General features: G+C 43.0%; 1 protein-coding gene across 1 annotated transcript in view; it reads right to left on the bottom strand.

The window, feature by feature from the left end:
• Nucleotides 1-660: 660 nt before the first annotated feature.
• LOC150087612 (cubilin-like) overlaps nt 661-18107 on the bottom strand; it is a 74783-nt gene continuing 57336 nt past the window's right edge. Inside the window, exons 10-16 of the mRNA XM_090369169.1 lie at nt 13620-13754; nt 11150-11392; nt 10899-11021; nt 8638-8895; nt 4425-4559; nt 949-1185; nt 661-819 (exon numbers count right to left, since the gene is read on the bottom strand). Of these exons, the coding sequence (XP_090225295.1) occupies nt 716-819; nt 949-1185; nt 4425-4559; nt 8638-8895; nt 10899-11021; nt 11150-11392; nt 13620-13754 (1235 nt within the window). The 3' untranslated portion in view covers nt 661-715. The remainder of the gene's footprint in view (nt 820-948; nt 1186-4424; nt 4560-8637; nt 8896-10898; nt 11022-11149; nt 11393-13619; nt 13755-18107) is intronic.

An 18107-nucleotide genomic window follows, 5' to 3' on the forward strand; every position in this document is an offset into this window, starting at 1 on the left:
AGCTGGACTGATTTTCCAGACAGTGGAAGAAGGTCAACCATATAAAGAAAGAAATGGGTGGATGAAAGAACAGCAAACAGAACCTTTGGGAACTCCTAACATTATTTTACAAATTAAAAAAACAGAAAAATTGTTTTCTATCAGTGAGAAAACCATAAAATGGAAGCTTGTTTTGAAAACCTTTATGCTCATTAATGGAATGCTTTAACTCAACAATATAACACCAGTGCGTCGACACTAATGCGATCCTCATTGGCAATCTTTAATCGTTTCAGATAGTGTAAGAGTTGGAGGTTCATAAATTTCTCCATCACCTTAGTTGTGGTAAATGCAAGGGAAGGAGCAGAAGAGAAAATCACCAGCGAAATAAGAAAGTATAAAAAGGCAGTATAGAACAGGAACGTGCTCAGGAACACAAGTTGTGAAAAGGAGTCAGAAATACATCAGGACTTTGGATATCGGGAGCGTTCAGGATCTTCCTTCTGTTTTTCTATTGGAAAACCAAGAGAAAGACAGGATGGAAGGTTTCTCCGTTTCTTGTTAAATTGGCCCTCTTTATTCTAATTACCCTAACACTGAAAGGAATTTGATACAGAAGTCTGGTTGAGTGAGCCTCCGTGAATGTGTAAAAAGAAAAAGGGAAAATGCACGTTTAATTCTTATGTCCTTTATGAATTCTTTATACAGTACAACAGCAGTTTGACCCGATTCCGTCCTAGCACTTCACCTGGTTCACGTTCAGGAAGAATCCCGCTCCGTTGTTGTAGGCGTCTGTGTGGAAGCGAATCACCATCTCGTCCTCGAGGAACTCGTACGTACCTGCAACAAAGCAAACAAACTTGAGACATCGCGCGACCCTTCTTAAACACGAAAACGAATGATTTCAAAATAATCTCCAGCTTCAGAGATACTTGTCGTTACCGCCTTAATCTTATTTAAGGGACTTACGGACGGAGTCGTATTCCAGTCTTCCGCAGAGCTTCAACTGTCCGATCTCCAATAAGTCATTTTCGCAGTCCTCGGACTCTTCCAGGTCGAACGTGTAGAACTTGACCTCGAGGGCGCACACGTCGAAGGATGACTTCTTAATGGTGTAACGGCAGTCTAGATTCCCCGGGTAGGACCCCTCCTGATAGCCGGGGCTGACAATTTGGAAACTCTCTCCCGACAGCTGTTGGTCGCAAGCTAAGGAATAAATTGTCTGAAGTTACAATTCCTATAACGAAATGGAAATGAATTGGGTGATGAATTTGTTGAAATTTTGTACTCGAGAGCTTTAATAAAATCTATTGACCAAAATCTGTTTAGTTCCCTGTTAGAATATCCTTAATATGGGAATTTTTCATTCACTTAAATGTAATCTAAATGAACACATTGAAACAGGACTCAAAACGAGTAGCTACCACAAAATACTAATAATTCAATTTACAGCATCTTACTCGGTTTGAGTCTAACTTGCTCATTTCAGTCCATGTATGACCAAGACGCAACGAGCACCTGACCTACGTATTTCCTTCCGTCTACAAAGCAAATTTGCGTATCGTAAGTCGTTTGCACGCAGTCGTGTTGGGAATTTGACGTTGTTCGAGGTGTTGTTATTGTGTTTAGCGATGGCACAAAGAGCGAACATTAATCTTATTTCGAGTCGAGGAAAAGTCCGGTGGAAAGAGAAAGAATTGGTAAAAGAAGTGGTTGGTAACGATGTTCTGCCTCACTTACGTCTTATTCATTGGTTTGGGATGGTTGCGAGAACGACGACGACGAAGAACCCCTAGAAAGGTCGAAAAAAGTTATTGGTCTGACCGCAGAATGACTCTTCAGATGGTGGACGACACGAAGACTTGTGCAAGCAGAAGAAAGAAATCTTCGTTGCAAAATTGATAACGGGTACCTGGTGTGCATTGCAACGTGGTTCCTCGGGGCCACAAGTCAACGTCCTATGAATTACGACACCTTCGTGGCACTTCGACTGCGTTTCTTAAAATCAGCTGCCATTAATAATTCATTACGAGTGTCGATGAATCTTTAAACTTTTCTTGCCTAGAAAATAAACGGAAATATATATAACTGTAAAGTACACGAACAGATCATTCCTTGAACTTTAATGCCCAGGCGTCAATCCTCGATGGGCACGAAGAAAAGAGAAACACGCAGAATGCTCAGAAATACGTACCAAGTGTGGGTACTCTCAGGGTAGTAGAGAATGAAGAAGACCTGGTAGTAATTGTGCAGGCAGATATGAAGTTTTCGAGCAGTGCAGACAGGCGGCCGGAGCAGCTCACGGGGTCGTTTCAATGAGTTACAGGAATTTTGTTAGCGGGGATAAGGAGGTGATTGTCCCATTGTATATAAGGCAATAGTCAGGCCACACTTTGAGTACTACGCTGCTCGAGCTCTTCAGCAGCACCTGTCCACAAAGAAGGTGCTAAAATGAGCTCAGTTTGTTTCCACTAGGTGAAGGACATCTATTTGAGTAGGAGGCCTCCGGATGGTCATTGATGTTCTCTGTTGAGAATGGGTTGGGGAAGTTATGTTTGTTGTGCAGATCCTATGACACCATAGGAGTTTCACAACTGCAGTGTGGCATTTTTCCCGCTTTTCACTCGTTCTTGTTGTTGTAAGGTTTATTAGGAGCATCAGCGACTAAGGCCATATCGCTCCGTGTATACTGTCTCTAAATTGTGTTGTTCTGTGTTCGATTTTCTGTTTACTAAACGAAAAATCGAATTTATTCGAGAAAAAACCACGCTATCCTCGCCTGAGACGACTAACACGGACATGTTGTGAAAAAGGCCCATAAAAATTCCTTCTCATCGACGGTACTCCAAACGAGTTTTTTTCCCACCTAGTGTTGGGAGGATGATGACCTTACCAACTCTGCTTCCCATGAGGGCTTCACTCGTGCTGCAGTGGAATATTTTGCTGGTACCATTTATTGGACCTGAATGATACGGGAATGCTGGCACTCACAGGACTTGTACTACTATCTGTGGATGCCGATTTAGTCCACAAAGGACAGGACGTGCACACAGATGTGGTCCGCCTCCTGTTAGCATGGATGGTACTCTGTTAAGCAGCCTTCCTGGTGATCGCTGCTTCCCGGTAGCAAAGTGCAAGAAACAACTTAGCACCCTCCTGGCACTTTGCCGTCCCGGGGTGGTTTCCTTATGGAAATAAACAGATAATAATAATAATAATAACTAAATAATGCAACAACGCATAAAATGCATTACTCATATCTAGCTATTTTATATCCTCACAGATTAACCAGACGGAGTTTAACACACACACATGCTTTTTGGTAGCCCTCTTGAGCAAACACAATTGGACGGAAAACAGCGGTTTTATTTTGGTGGGGACAGCTGATGCCCGTACTTCAGGCAAGGGCGAAGAGTAAACAATTGTACCGCAGCATTTTATTGTGGTTTTTGTTTGACCACAGTAAAATAGAGTAGTTTTTTACTCTGGTCAAAATGACTGTATTTCCTGTGGGGTGTTGTCATTGCGTATAATCTCCGCCGGTAAGGTACTCCAGTGCACCGTGTTTGTTGCTCACCGTTTGCTCGATGATCAAAAGCTGCTCAGTTCGAAGCACGTTCACCGAATCTGTTGACGATGCGCCTTCTTTCCATCGTTCGATCGTAGCAGGCGACGAGTGGTGGTATTTAGAATACGACCCCCAAAAAGGGGGTCGTATTCTAAATACCTTTTCGCGACGAAAAAAAATTTCATTATCAGAAATGTAGTTTTTAGGACACGGATTCAGGCGTGCTGGAGCCCGGAGTACGCTTTCGAATTTTTTTTTTTTTTTTTTTTACCTTTTTGAAGAGTTCGAAGAGTTTTTAAGAGCATTAAAAATTTAAAGAGCAGTTGCAGATAAGGGACAAACATCACGGGTGAAAGGAGCTGCAGTTTGAGCGCTGTTATAGAAGATAATGAATTGAAAGTTGAGTAAGCCAGCAGCGAGGTGGTTTAAAGCAGTCCAGGAATGTTTAAAAATTCTGGTCATCACCTAGAAAACAATAAAAATAAATAAATAAATGAGATATGGCAAAAAGTAATATTTATACAGTTGTCATCAGAGAGTAGCCGTAGGATGAGGGAGCTGGGGACGTTTCAGATCAGGGATGATCTCTGACTGCTCCGGGTCGCACATTATAGATTTCTCTTTCTCTCCTCTGCCCATTTCCAAGTAAAATTTTGTTTCTCACGCAAGTGTTGCGTGTTTCGTGAAGTTCTTTAACGCCCTTGAGCGTCACTTGAGATGGTGATCATGAAGACATTTACTAAGCCGATTTGATGCGTTTTTCGTTGCAAGTGAGCTTTCTTACAGATGAAAACTTTAAATGTAAAACTGCGCAGGCGCTCAGGCTGTGTCTGGTCCAAACTGAAATAGAAACGAATTGGAAACAGTGTGAACTCACCTTCTCCTGGCCCGCCACCGGAGCATCCGGAGGAAAGCTGCTTCACTTGGATTTTAAACCCGGTTCCTTCGTCGTAAGCGTCCGTTTTAAAGGTGAGCACGATCTCCGTTTGGGATCGAGGGAAGTCCACCACCACTGAAACACAAACAACATCGAAATCAGCGCAAAAATTATTACTTTTTTCTCCTTTTTCCATCAAACGACGGGCACATACGTGGGATGGTTGTTATGTCCGCTCACTATTACTGTCCTACTATTAGGGTTGCCCGATTTCTACGACTGGATTAGACACTCAAAAATAATTAACGCTACCACTTTCCAACCCAAGAAAGGAAAATTGAATGATTTTTTAGATTTTGGTTTAAAAATTATAGTTTTCATATTGACTATAAATATTTGCGAATTTTAGTTTAATTTAGAGTTTAAAATATTTAACGGTGAACGTGGATTTCTATGGGGAAGGATATGGATTGATATATAAGGATAATGAAAGATATGGATGATATAAAAAGCGTGAATTGATCCAAATATTTTAATGCAAGTTTAGTGCATTAATTGACGTCGAGCTAAAGTAATTTTAGGTGGATGAAAAAAAGGAAAAAAAAAGAAAAAACGTACTGTTTTAATAGCTAGAAATCATTCGCATTGAACATATTTTGTACTACTTCGTGCAGTCTTAAGAACTTCGGCATCATTTTTAATTTTTTTAGAAAAATCTACACAATTATCTTTAAAACTGAAGTAGATCATTAGTTCGCTTTTTATGAGTGAAACTGAATATCTATTTCGTCCATCCCCCACTTCGAGTTCATTGCACTAAAAATCCTTTCTTAATTTGCCGAAGTCCCACCCAGGCACTGAAAAAACGTACGAAATGCTCAAAGTACTCAACAAGTTTTAAATCGAATTGACTCATGTAAGTCTTGATCTTGAACTCACAAAATATGACATACTTCAAGAGCCTACCTTACCATCTTGCATCCCCCAAAATACCACAATAAACTTGGATCTCGTGGAACACTGCACAAAAAAAGAAATCGAGACCATTGTCAAAGCTATAGGAATCAAAACAATTGAGACTTATTCGAGGCGTGACTTAGTACAGATGTATACCGATGGATCCTCTGACGAGACGATCCTCAAGGGCGGAGCAGGCATACACACCACCCTGACAAATACTACAAAAATGCAACAAAGCATAGGTGCAGGCAGCATCGCCTCTAACTTTACATGTGAGCTAAGGGCAATCCTTGAGGCCCTAAATAGTTATATTTCACTAAGAGACACAGACAGAGCCAGAGGGCTTGTAATCTTCTGCAACTCAAGAGCGGCCCTGCTGGCAATAAAACATGGACGCACAGGACTCACACAGGACATTCACCGACATTTGGAGACAGTTCATCAATTGGGAAAGAGCTGCACATTACAGTGGATGCCTGCGCATGTGGGTATAGAAGGAAATGAGGCGGCCGATAAACTGGCAAAAGAGGCAAGAAACTTAAATCACAACACCTCAAAAACCATAACTCTAGATGATGCTAACGCCATCGCCAGACACAGACTCAGACAGAAACATATAGAAACTGATCACCAAATCTGCGAGATTAATGCAAATAGGAACATCACTAAGACCATTGCCAGACTGAGAACTCGACACATGGCAGGTATGAAAATTAGTGCGGATGGTACCAGAACTTATAAACTTTGCAGAAACTGTCCGAAAGAACAGCTTACTCCGGAACACATCTTCAGCTGTCCTGCAATTCAGGCGACTTTGCAAAGCATGGACGAATCCCCTTTTCAGCGAGAACTTTATAACGAAAAGATCGTGGACTTAGCTAAAGCAGTGATATCAGTGCATGGTTCAATTTGACTTCAAATGGACACGACACCAACCAACCAAGTTTTAAATTTTTCAGAGGTTGACTCAGTTTCATAATTTGTTTTCAGTACCTCATCAAATCAATCATTCGTATCCAACTTTAGTTCTTCAATTAATTTAAAATATTTCGCAGCTTCAACAAGTGGGTCGTAGTTAGGACCACCATTTTTAAAGCTTAATTTGCCGAGTTTGAAAAAAGGGGTATTTTCATTAAAATTAAATTTCTTTCCTAAATATTTCGACGCAGCATTATAAAATGCTTTGGAATCATTTATTATTGCGCTTTTAACTGCGGGGTCTGATTTCTGAAAATGCTGATGAACTCGATACCCAAAAAAAATTCCTGATCGAGAATTGCTTGAGTGAATTTCTTAGATCATTGATTTTATAAAAAATATCACTGGCACACTGTTTCATTCTTTTCAAGCTCTTTTATTGCTCGCAAATTATTTCGATCGCATGCATCGAGAAAAGAAAATATAATTCTATAATTGTGGGGACCTCAAATTGAATTTCAATTAATTTCAAGGATTATAAAAAGCTTTTGAAACGAAATAAAGGCTCAAAGCCTTCCACGAAAGCAAGATTCGTTCTATACACCGGTTGTGTATAAAGCCATTTAGTTGGTGGGTGCCTTAAAATGTCCTTGAACTCTGTTTCGGCGAACTCGTGGAATTCTTTAAGGTTATCCCTTCTTTTAGCTGAAACAGAAAAATGACCCTGCATTTTCATTTAGATATTGATTCAGAATATTTTCTCTATCAATATCGAAATTATCGAAAGCTTATTCGGCTGAATTATGAATAATGTGAGCGTGCCAGTTTGCTTTAATTACTTCTTCATTTCATTTCTTAATATTTTGGAATAAGGATTTATTACTCCCAAAATTACAATTTGCATTGTCTGCACTGAAACTAGTTACCCTTTGCCAATCCAATCCAATCCTAAATTACCGTTTGAATTTTTTAGGCACTCAAATGTGCCATTTGCGCTTTCATCAGCATTTTCAAAAAGATCAACTAAATAGTTTGTGGGACCACATTGTTTGTTGAAGTACTGATTGACAAATTTTCATATTCTTTCTATTAGAAGCATCCATCTGTAAACAAACAAAAAAAATAATAATGGTGGATCGTGAAGTTTTAAATCATCGAAAACAATTTTACCTGAAACATTACAAACAATGGCAGTTTTTGGTGAAATTTTTGAATCGTTGTAAAGTTCAGTTTCGTGCCACAATCTGATGAGTTCAAGAATGGTGGCGAATGATAAATATGAGTTGCTTCAGCTGCAGTAACAAAATCCTCTTCTTTCGTATTCTTTTTCGCAAGAAACCTCTCGGGAAGATTTGAAGAATTTGCCGATTTATCGGCTTGTGAGTCTTTATGCCGAGTAACTGCTAAGATGCCATTTGTGCGTAGGAGGCATCTGGCCTCGTGAGGATCATTCGTTGAAGTTACCCATTCCTATTCTTGCTGACAATTTTTGTTATAAGAACAAAGCGTCTTCCTCTTTTTGGGGGAACATTCCGTTTTAAATTAAATAGATAAATGTTTCTTTGCACAATTATAAAGAACCACAGTTTAAACAAAGCCATTGAACTCCGCAAGTGATTTTTCCGATACCCCCCCCTCCCCTATGATTTTATTAATTATCTACCACTCGCACGATTTTCGTGAAAATTAGACGATGGCCACACAGGTCCAAGCTTTTGTACTTTGTCAAAAAAAATCATTTCATCGAGAAGTATGAAGTTAAGTGGGTGGTGTTCGTGAAACCACATAAATGAGCCGGAGGGGCTACAAGGGGTTACATTATTCTTTACGATTCATTTCTCAGTGGTGGATTTTTGCATTTGAGGAGGTTTTAACGTATCCCCTGTTAAACCTTTGAGCTAAAGCTTTGAAATGAAACCGTAATTTTTTGTCGGTTTCGGGGGCCCTGTGGGGTCCGAACCGTACGTCTGTGCGGAAACGTGCCACTGCCATTACGAGACACGGGCATTGAAAAATGAAAATAGAGAACAAATTGGGTCCCCTTTCTCGTTTCAATAAAGGAATTCAGCTGAAATAAAGGATTGTCCTTTGAAATAAAGGACGTCTGACAACCCCACCTACAGGTGTTGAGCATCGCAGCTTTCTGAAAATTTCCACTTAGGTGTTCTCTGCGAGGCTGCCCAATTCCTGTAGAGGTTCTTTGGCACTCTGTCATTATTATGACACAAAACCGTCGCCATCCCCTCAATAAAACCCTCCGTCTACGAATTGTGTAAAGTTTTCGCCGGCAGACGTCGCTGTTACCGAACAAAGAGAGGCGTCTTCGGGAACTTACCCCTGTGGCCGTCTCGGAAGCCGCAGTAGCGCGTGCCCTCGATCTCTAAGTAGTCGCCGTCACAGATGCCGCCGCCACTGGTCGAAGTGATGTCGAAGTTGACGAAGAACAGCTCCAGCTGGCAGATGTCGCCACTGTACCGGATGACCCTGTACACGCAGTCGGTGTTCGGGTTGTACGGCTGCGGAAAGTTTTCGCTCTGGATGTAGCCGTCGAGGCCGGAGAACGTGTCGCACTGCCGCTGTTCCGGTCCGGGCCCTGAAACAGAAAGGGGTCAATTGAGACATTGCGACGAAGAACGAATCAAACTGAAGTGCTGAGCGTGCGCGCACGCGCATGCGCATAAAAACGAAGAAATTCTCCGAGCGTTGCCGGTAGATGGCGCTAGAATACCGCGCCGGCACAAATCCTAAAATCCACCACCGTGCTTGTCTTCGATCGCGAAATTTGCGTTCAGGAACACGTGACGGATGTTCCTGCTGTGCCTTCGTGCCCTTCGTTCCATCGCGTGTTCGCACTTGAGAAGGACGGGCGAATTTAACCTTCCTCCCCCCCCCCCCCGACGCTGTTCTGTAAAATTACCGCCAGATTTCCGAGTAAACAAACAACATCTCGCGCTTCTAAATATTGATAGCGAGAGCGCCTGTTCCGCATGCAGAAGTAACCTCGCGTGCTCGGTCAGAGCGGTGGTCGGAAGATTGTCGTCTGCAATCCGTATCTGCCGCTGTTTCAACTCGCATTAACAATGCGCATTTTATGTCCACGCAGTGCTCGTAAATTCCTGGCGCACGTCTGAAGCGTGCTAACTTTATTAGCCCGGAATTAGATTGTGTTTTGTGGAAGGCGCTACCCACCGGTGGTTCCCCACATCTAAGCCGACAAGTGCAAGGTCTGCTTCGTGAAGAAGTGCAGAAAAAGCAGAGAAGTGTAATGTCTGCTTTGCGTCACTGTTATGTTCTGTTGTCGTGTCTCTGGCTTCTCGGCCCCTGGGCCCCTGGACACAATTCGATCGAAACAAAGCGGAAAAGGTTTCTTTGTCCCCGTTGGTTGGGTGTTATAGGAAAAAACCACGAAACCCTCTCCTAAGACCAACTAACTCAGCCAATTTGAACACCCTCATCCCAATTGTGTCCAGCCATCGTGTTGTGGGCGTTGTATTCGACTCCAAACTTCGATTCAACGCCCACATAGACATGCTCCTCACACGTGCTTCAAGACTCCGGTGGATAGCAAAACAACATCTCCATATCAGAGATAAAAAGAGAACCGTGAGGTACATAAGAACAGTTATCTTTCCACTTTCTATGCTGCTGAAATTTGGGCGTCAGCAGCACCGTCAATAAAGAAACCACTCTTTGCCACAGAATTCTGGCTCCTAAAGTGGGCCAACAGGAAGCACAACCTTCCAGCTCTGATTCACACCACGCAGCTTGCCAACTCTCTCAGGATTCCACGGCTTCCCACCTTAGTCGAAGACCAACGCCTCCTAGCAACAGTCAAGATGATAACAGGCACAACTGCTACACTTTCATTCTGGGATACCTGTGGCTGGAGGATCCCCCTGCTACCCTTAGGGCAAATCACGAGCTGTTCTCGCATTCAGCACGACTCCATCTCTCGGACAGGTTCCTTCCTCAGCAGATGCTCAAGCAAACCCAGGCACTGGACGCCGACCTGAACAAATTCGCTGTTGACCGGACTTACCGTGAAAAATTATGACTAATCAGCAATGACTGATGTGTACCTTGCATCTGTTCCTGTCTGATTGAGCTGGTGCTCTTATCTCGATGTTAAGCCAGCTCAATCAAACTTAACTCTCGTAAGGAGTTCTCTCCTGGGTATCAAATGATGTTTTCATTTGTATAAATTACCTTTTTTCATTTTGTACATAATTGTTCGAGTACCGGAAGTATCGGGAGGAGAGGCTGAAAACCCCTGGCTTCATGGCCGTGAAGGGCAATAAAGATTATCTCTCTCTCTCTCTCTCTCTCTCTCTGAAAAAGACCCATAAAAATAGATCGCGACATTGAGGAGATTCGAACTCAGCTCTTTTTCACCGGTGTAGGGTGGGGTGGGGAGAACGGTGATTCCAACAAGTGTGTTACCCACGGGGGCGTCCGGTCTTCCGTCACGAGATGCAAATGATTCGTCTGGTTTTTCGGCAATATTCGTGTATGTTACGCACCCCCCCCCCCCCCGTGAGGTGATTTGAAATGAATTTTCTGTCGCTTTCAAGCAGCCGAACGAAGATGAACTCTCACCTACGGGTTTGTAGCAGGAGTCAGTCAGCTGCGTCGCTGTGATCTCGAACCCTCGCCTTGCTTGTCGTCTGTCGGTGGAGAAGATGAGCCGAACCACGTTCGAACCCGAGCGGAAAGGAATAACTGAAAGAAAAGAAAAAAAGCTTCGGATTAAAGTTCGATGTCAGTCCACTTTGCAATAAAAAACGCCTTCGAGTTCCTCCACACGCGCACGCGCAGTGCATTTCAAAACGTGATCGCCGCCTTCTCACCTTGTCGCCGGGGTACCTGGGAGCCGCAGAACCTCTGACCCGTCGCCTCCAGCTCCAGCTTATCGCCGGTGCACCCGGGGGTCTCCTCCACATCGAAGTCCAAGAAGTCCAACTGCACCTGGCACGTGGACGGGGACCGGCGCCGGATCACGTACACGCAGCGGGCGTTGTTGGGGTAGTTCGACGGATAGTTGGGGGAGCGGATGGTGGCCACGTCGTCGATTATCGTCTCGTCGCACAGCACTACAAAGGAAGGGAAAAAAATCACTCTCGAGGACCACGTGGTTTTGCGGAAAACTAAAGATTGCGGCGATCCCTCGACCAGCGCAGAATTCAAACCCTTCGCATTTTCAATTCTTCGCACGTTCAGTTTGTGTGCGGATGGACGAGTCGTGCAAAACGCGAGGGAACAGCCGCACGGCTCGTGAAATTGCAAACGTGTCGAGTTTTAGGTTCGAACGAAAACGTACATCAGTTTTGTCCCCGCACTACTTCCCCCAGATTAAGACGGGCCTTCGTGTGGCAAAATGGCCGCACCCCCGATTTATGTTTTGAAAACGGAAATGCAGCCGATGTCCGTGTTCCTGCAGGGGCATCAAACGGCGCTGTTACCGTATATACCCGAGGATAAGTCGACCTTGGGATCGTTAAAAAGGGCGTCTGAAATTTTAAAGTATTTACGCGCCGAGTGTAAAATGGTAAACTCGAAGGTTGTACTTTGGGGCATCGAGACACCAATCATCCCATTACGTTTACAATTTATTACGCGCGTGTTTTTACTAAAATATCCGGAGTTGCTCACTTTTAAAACCGAAGGATTTGTTCGTGTCCTTCGCCAAGCGAAAACTGTTCAAGAAATTCTAAAATGCCACGACGCTGTAAACGTTTAGAAAGAAAGAGCGGAAGTAATTTCATTAAAAAGTAGACAGCGTTCTTAATGAACGCACGTTTCACTTTGGATGAGTTAAAAAAAAAACAAGGGCCGACTTAAACTCGTACATAAGACTGAGCGCGAATTTTCAAAACACGGAGGTCGACTTCCACGCCACAATATATGCCGCTTCTATTTTTCTTCGATTATTAAAAGATAGAAATTGAAATGGCGTGGCAGACCCGAGTCCAACCTTACAACAATTCGACTCGAATTCACCGAGAAAGAGCAGCGTTTGTACTGAATGTAGTTTATTTGCCGCAATTCGTACATTTCGCAAAGAACATTTCGTTTTGGCCCCCTGCAGGTGCTCGCTGGATCATGGGTTAGTTGCGAAGCCGAGGGTCTTATAGAAACTCGTCGGGTGGTGTGCCATGGGACTCTTTCATTAGGGTTTTTGTCGAGGATGGTGTCTTTACAGTTCTTCTGGAAAGTGAGTACGTGGACATCTTGTTTTTATCGATGCAGTCTTTCTCGAAGGATATCAAAGAAGCACTTGGGTGCTTGCAGCGACTGATACATTTCTTCTAGTCGGTTTAGCCATTTAAGGTATTGCCTTATTTATTGTGGGCCTTTTTGGATGTGACATTATTGCGATGAGTGAGACAAGTTGGCTTAAACCTCTGCAGCTGTGTTACTCCAATTCCGCTGTCAACCATCCGGTCATCAGCCCCCTAGAACAACATCAAGGCCTTCTTAGGAGCAGAATACTGGCTCCTAAATAGGATCGCCGGGAAACCGTTTACCATTTCAAGAGCGGTCTTGTATGCAATCTGGACATCACACCCTGGAAGTATATCATCACAACCAGAAACATCTTAACTCTGGCAAAGCTAGTAACGGAGAGAGAGAACAGATGAGCCTGAAGTTGGAAATGTGATCACTCACTCGTCCTCGGATGATAATCGGGAGCAGAGCAATAAACAGATTAATAAATAAATAATAAACTGAGTCTGAGGTGTAATTGACTCAGTTAGACTCTCTGACTCCCCAGCAAATCCTCTCAGGATCTTAAAGATAAAATACAGAGGAAAGAAATCTTTGGTAATGTGTACAGGCAGGTACAAATATAATAAGAACACTAATTTAATAATTTATATAATAATATTTATCTGTCGTCAATTATTTAGTAATTAATTTAAACTACTTAATAATTAATTTAATAATCACACGCTCTTCTGTTTTTTTTTTTTTTTTTTGTTTTATTTTCAAATTTTGTTGCTCTGAGTTCTGTCTCGCCAAGAAATATTTCAGAACAGAATAATTCGTAACTTACAACACAACATTCCCTTTCGCAGTCACCTGCTTGGCACGATGTTTTCTTAAAGCATTTCCTCACTACAAAACTCTTGGTATAACTAACAGGAGATTCGCACTTACTGGGCAAGGAACCCCGACCACCGAAAGCGTTACTCGCAGCCTTCGCGTGTTAAAATGAGTAATAAACACGAGGGCGTTATTTCCTCAAATATTACTGAGGGGGAGGATAACCTTCTTAAACTTCGCTCGAGAATGAAAACAGGCTTCGAAGACACTTACCAGTAGGCGGGTAGATGCTGCACGTGTTGGGGATCTGCCTGACGATGATGTCGAAGCCCCTCTTGGAACGCTGAGTGTCGGTGGTGAAGTACATCGTCATGACGTCGTCGGAGAATGCGCCGTAGTCGAACACCTCTGCGGAGAAAAAGAAACCAAAAGTCATTCCATGCGCACGAGGAACCATCGTCACGTGACATGTTAGGTTAGGTCAGTTACCCCTCGCCACTCCAATTTGTTTCCGCCAATTTGTCTCCAAGATGTTTCCGCTAGGTGGCGGAAGTCGACTAACTGAGGAATTATGTGCTCCGCTTTTTACCTTAATTTAGTATGGATTAAAAGTGTTAAACTAGTTGTAATTGATATCAGTGGGTAGCTCTCTTCTCCAGCTTTTGAAACAAGTATGAACAGAAGACGAAAGCATGCAGGTAAATATGATTTCTAAAGATTAAATCTGCGAATACCTGATCGGACATTTTCTAGTTCGTATAAACGCAACGTGTCCGCTTACCGAGGGTAGTCTTTCGAAATCACTACAAGGTCATACCTCCCGCTGTACTTCCCCTTAATAGGTGGGCAGAAAGGCTTTAGTAAAGTTACAGTAGCTCACTATACTTCTTTTGCCCTCAGGGAAAGAGCGACCTTAAAAGCTAAAGGGAAACACATGTCTGGATTACAAAATATGGAAAAACAGGGATCAGAAGCAACCGATCAAATATGTAATCAAATATGCCAAAAAGTGAGCAAATGCGCTGTTAAATGCAGCGGATGCAAGGCGGTTATTGGAAGATGTTGCTCCTCGGTGGACATAGCTCGACTTAATCGAGCTAGGAAGAAGAAATTTCTTTGTCTAACTTGTAAATCCAAGAAAGGGAACGATGGGGGTGAACGGGTAAATAAGCCATCTAAAGAAGAGTCTAGCGAAGGCGAGTCGGGCGATGACGCCTGCAGCGAACGCGAGCCTACGGACTCCTCTCAAGGTATCTGCTCTGGGATACCCGAAGAACCAATTAATGTCATAGGTGACTCGATAACGGAGATACTAGGGTGCGACGCATGTCCAGATGACTGCGAACATCGGAGACTTCTTAGCAGAACCCAAGACACTGAAAAAATGTCAAACTTCGTTGTACAGCGTGTTGCAGAAAGCCCTCATTACAATGGAACTGAGAAAAAACAACACTGCGGCTCGGAACCCTACACAAGTAATCACGAATATTACTTAACAGAGCTCCTCTCTCCGATGTACAGGGCCCTACGGGAGATCCAAGAGGAGAACAATGAGCTAAGGGAGCAAAACATTAAAATCAGCAAAAGTCAAAAGTTATTAGAAGAAAAACTGAACACACTATTAGCGCAGTTACAACTAATGGATAGAAGAATTGACACTGCTGTACTAGCTATGAAAAAACAAGAAAATAGGGCCCAATACAAGGATGCGGATAAGGCACGAACGGATCAGCATACGCAGACATCCAAATTACAGAGGGATACTAAGGGAAAAGCAAGAAATGATAGGAATAATAACTTTAAAAATGAGGGAGGCGAGTCACTACTGCGTCTAAGAGTGTCAGGATCTGAAATCTCCACTGAGAAAGACCACACGACTAGGCCAGAAACAAGAATAGACCTCGCAAATGCTAGTCCCCTCTCCCTATCAACCAATGACAACCCCCAGAGCACATTGACGACTGAAATAAATGCTGGGTTTACTAGACAACCTACCTTTGCGCAGATTGCGACCATTAGACAGAAGGCACCGCAACAGAACAAGACGAGTGAATCTGCCCCATCGATACCCTCTCGCGCAAATCAATCCATGTTTGAGAACAATCTCGCGGACTATAGGGTTCAAAAAACGAATCAAATCAATGATGAGCACAATAGAACCGAGACCACAACTAATCGTGTTGCGGGACACAGTCAGAGGCTTGCCGATAGATTTAACATATCCTCTGTACAAACCAGAGGAAAAATATTTATTTCAAGACTCAATCCGCAGACAGGTCCAAATCTTATTAAAGAAATGTGCGACAGAGGATTGGGGATGGATGTAGAGGTCAAGCAAATACGCACACGACATCCTGCATATTCCTCTTTCATACTCTCCTGCCCACTAAATAGTGAAGGACGGCTCTTGGACAGAAACATCTGGCCAGTAGGAACGCTGGTGAAGACATATAGAGAAAGGGCTGGGAGGCCCACAATTAGGAACAGCACCGCGAACCTACGAAGAGCCCAATAGCAATCAACAGTCAATTTTTCTCTCGCAAAAGACTCGAACCGGATCATTATCTTCTTGCAAAACGTAAGAAGTATATCGAATAAGCTACACGCACTACAAACCTTACTACTGAACTCGGAGAATGACTGCGTATGCTTAGTTGAAACATGGCTCCATAATAATAGACACCTGGACGCCCTTGCACACTCCTCCGGTTACAACTGCATCGCAAATGGAAGAGAGGGTAAAAGAGGAGGCGGTGTAATGATTCTTTTCAAGAAAGGATTTTCTGTAGTCAAAGAACTCGAGGCGCAATCGAAGAATTTCGAGGCTATCATTGCCACTCTTGGTAAGGAAACGAGGAGATTGCAATTAGGCGTAATATACCTACCACCGGAACACACTAGAGAAAACAGAGCCGAGCTTCTTACGTGGCTCACCTCAAATCTGAGCACGAACACAGACACAATCGTAATGGGGGACCTCAATATGCCACTACCAAAACATCGGGAGGCAAAAAGCGAGTTGGACGATACAATGAATGCTTTAAACATGATCCAATTGAAAACACCAGCAACAAGAGGAACTCAGTGCCTAGATCTCATATACTACAATACCCCAGATATAAAGTTGAGGAACAGCTACATGAAATTCACTTCGGATCACCAACCGCTCACGTGTGAAGCCACTTTAAGAAGAATCCGGGACATCCCTCAAGATGTTCGGCATCCAAAAAGGGAAACAAAGATGATTTTCTCATCAAAATATATTAAAAGTGACGTCATTCTGAAACACCTGATGGCATATAATTGGCAAAACCTATACCTTTTGGGCACTGATGATGCCTTATCAGCGCTCTCACAATCACTCATGCATATGGCTGAAGAAGGAGCATCTAAGGAAATTAAATTATCAGACAGGGCAAAGCCCTGGTTCAACTCACAGTTGAAAGCAATCTTCAAAAATAAGCAAAAATTGTTCAGGAAATGGAAAAGAACTAGACATCCAGAGGACCACACCCGGTACAAACATGAAAGAGCACGGTTCATGAAGGAGAAGAAACGGGCACACATAGATATGGCTAAAGCAAAACTAAAAAAAGGCAAAAGAATTGTCAGCAAAAAAAACCTCGCGCATAAAATGACTGAGGCATCCTTTAAGGAATGGACCGAAGCCACTTTCGGAACACCCCTCAAGGAAAACCAAATTGACAGCGAAGCAAACAATAACAGGATACAAGATGTAATCAAGGGGTTTAAGGAATCTATCAATAGTAATCGGATTGTCACTAACAATGGACATCTAAAGGAAATCAGTATTAGCAGAGACAACTTAAAAAGTGCAATCAACAGCCTCCCAAATAAAGCAACAATTGGGCCAGATAATTTCCCACTATTTATGATCAAAATCTGTAGCTGTTACATCATCGATGTACTACTACACATATTCCAGAGAATTTTGATGGAGGAGAACTTCCCGAAGCTGTGGAAAAGCTATTTTGTAAAACCTATCCCCAAAATAAAAAACCCAAAATCTGCAAAAGACTTCAGACCAATCGCTATCGGATGCTCATTGCAAAAAATCTTTGAAAAAACAATCCTGCACACCATCATCGAGCATTGCTTTAAGCACAGGCCAGAATACCTGCACTCAGTACTTCCGCAGAGATCGACCATCACCAACCTCATGGGGACACTGCTAAGGATCCAGCAAGCACTAAACAGTAAGCAGCAGGTGGACGTAGTCTATTTAGATGTGGCATCCGCGTATGATAACATATCCATCCCAGCTCTCATAGTCATTCTGCGGGACTACTTCCACATTACAGGAAATGCCCTCCATTTATTACAGAGCACTCTTTGGCGCAGACAAATTGCGGTGACAAACGAAAACATGTGCGCAACGTATGAGGTTGATAAAGGTGTCCCGCAAGGCGGAGTATTGTCTGCCACACTTTTTGCCATAGCCCTCGAACCCTTCTTAGCCCAGAACAAGAAGCACTTCATCACATACGCCGATGATATAAAATTTTTTATTACCTCAGGAGATCAGAAATCAGCTGAATACCACAACCAAGTGGCTAATACTAGAATAAAAGAACTTCAAGAGTATCTAGATTGTATCGGGCTGCAGTTGAACGAAAAAAAGACGGCACAAATGACTTTCACAAATAAAATAAAGCCAAACAAAATGGCAATATTTGTGAACGGCATCCTCGTCCAAAAGGCACAGTCACACATTGATCTTGGTCTCAAGTGGGACGAAGG

The sequence above is a fragment of the Mastigoproctus giganteus genome, chromosome 3, assembly GCF_048544385.1.
Source record: "Mastigoproctus giganteus isolate SK-2022 chromosome 3, ASM4854438v1, whole genome shotgun sequence".
NCBI lineage: Eukaryota > Metazoa > Arthropoda > Arachnida > Uropygi > Thelyphonidae > Mastigoproctus > Mastigoproctus giganteus.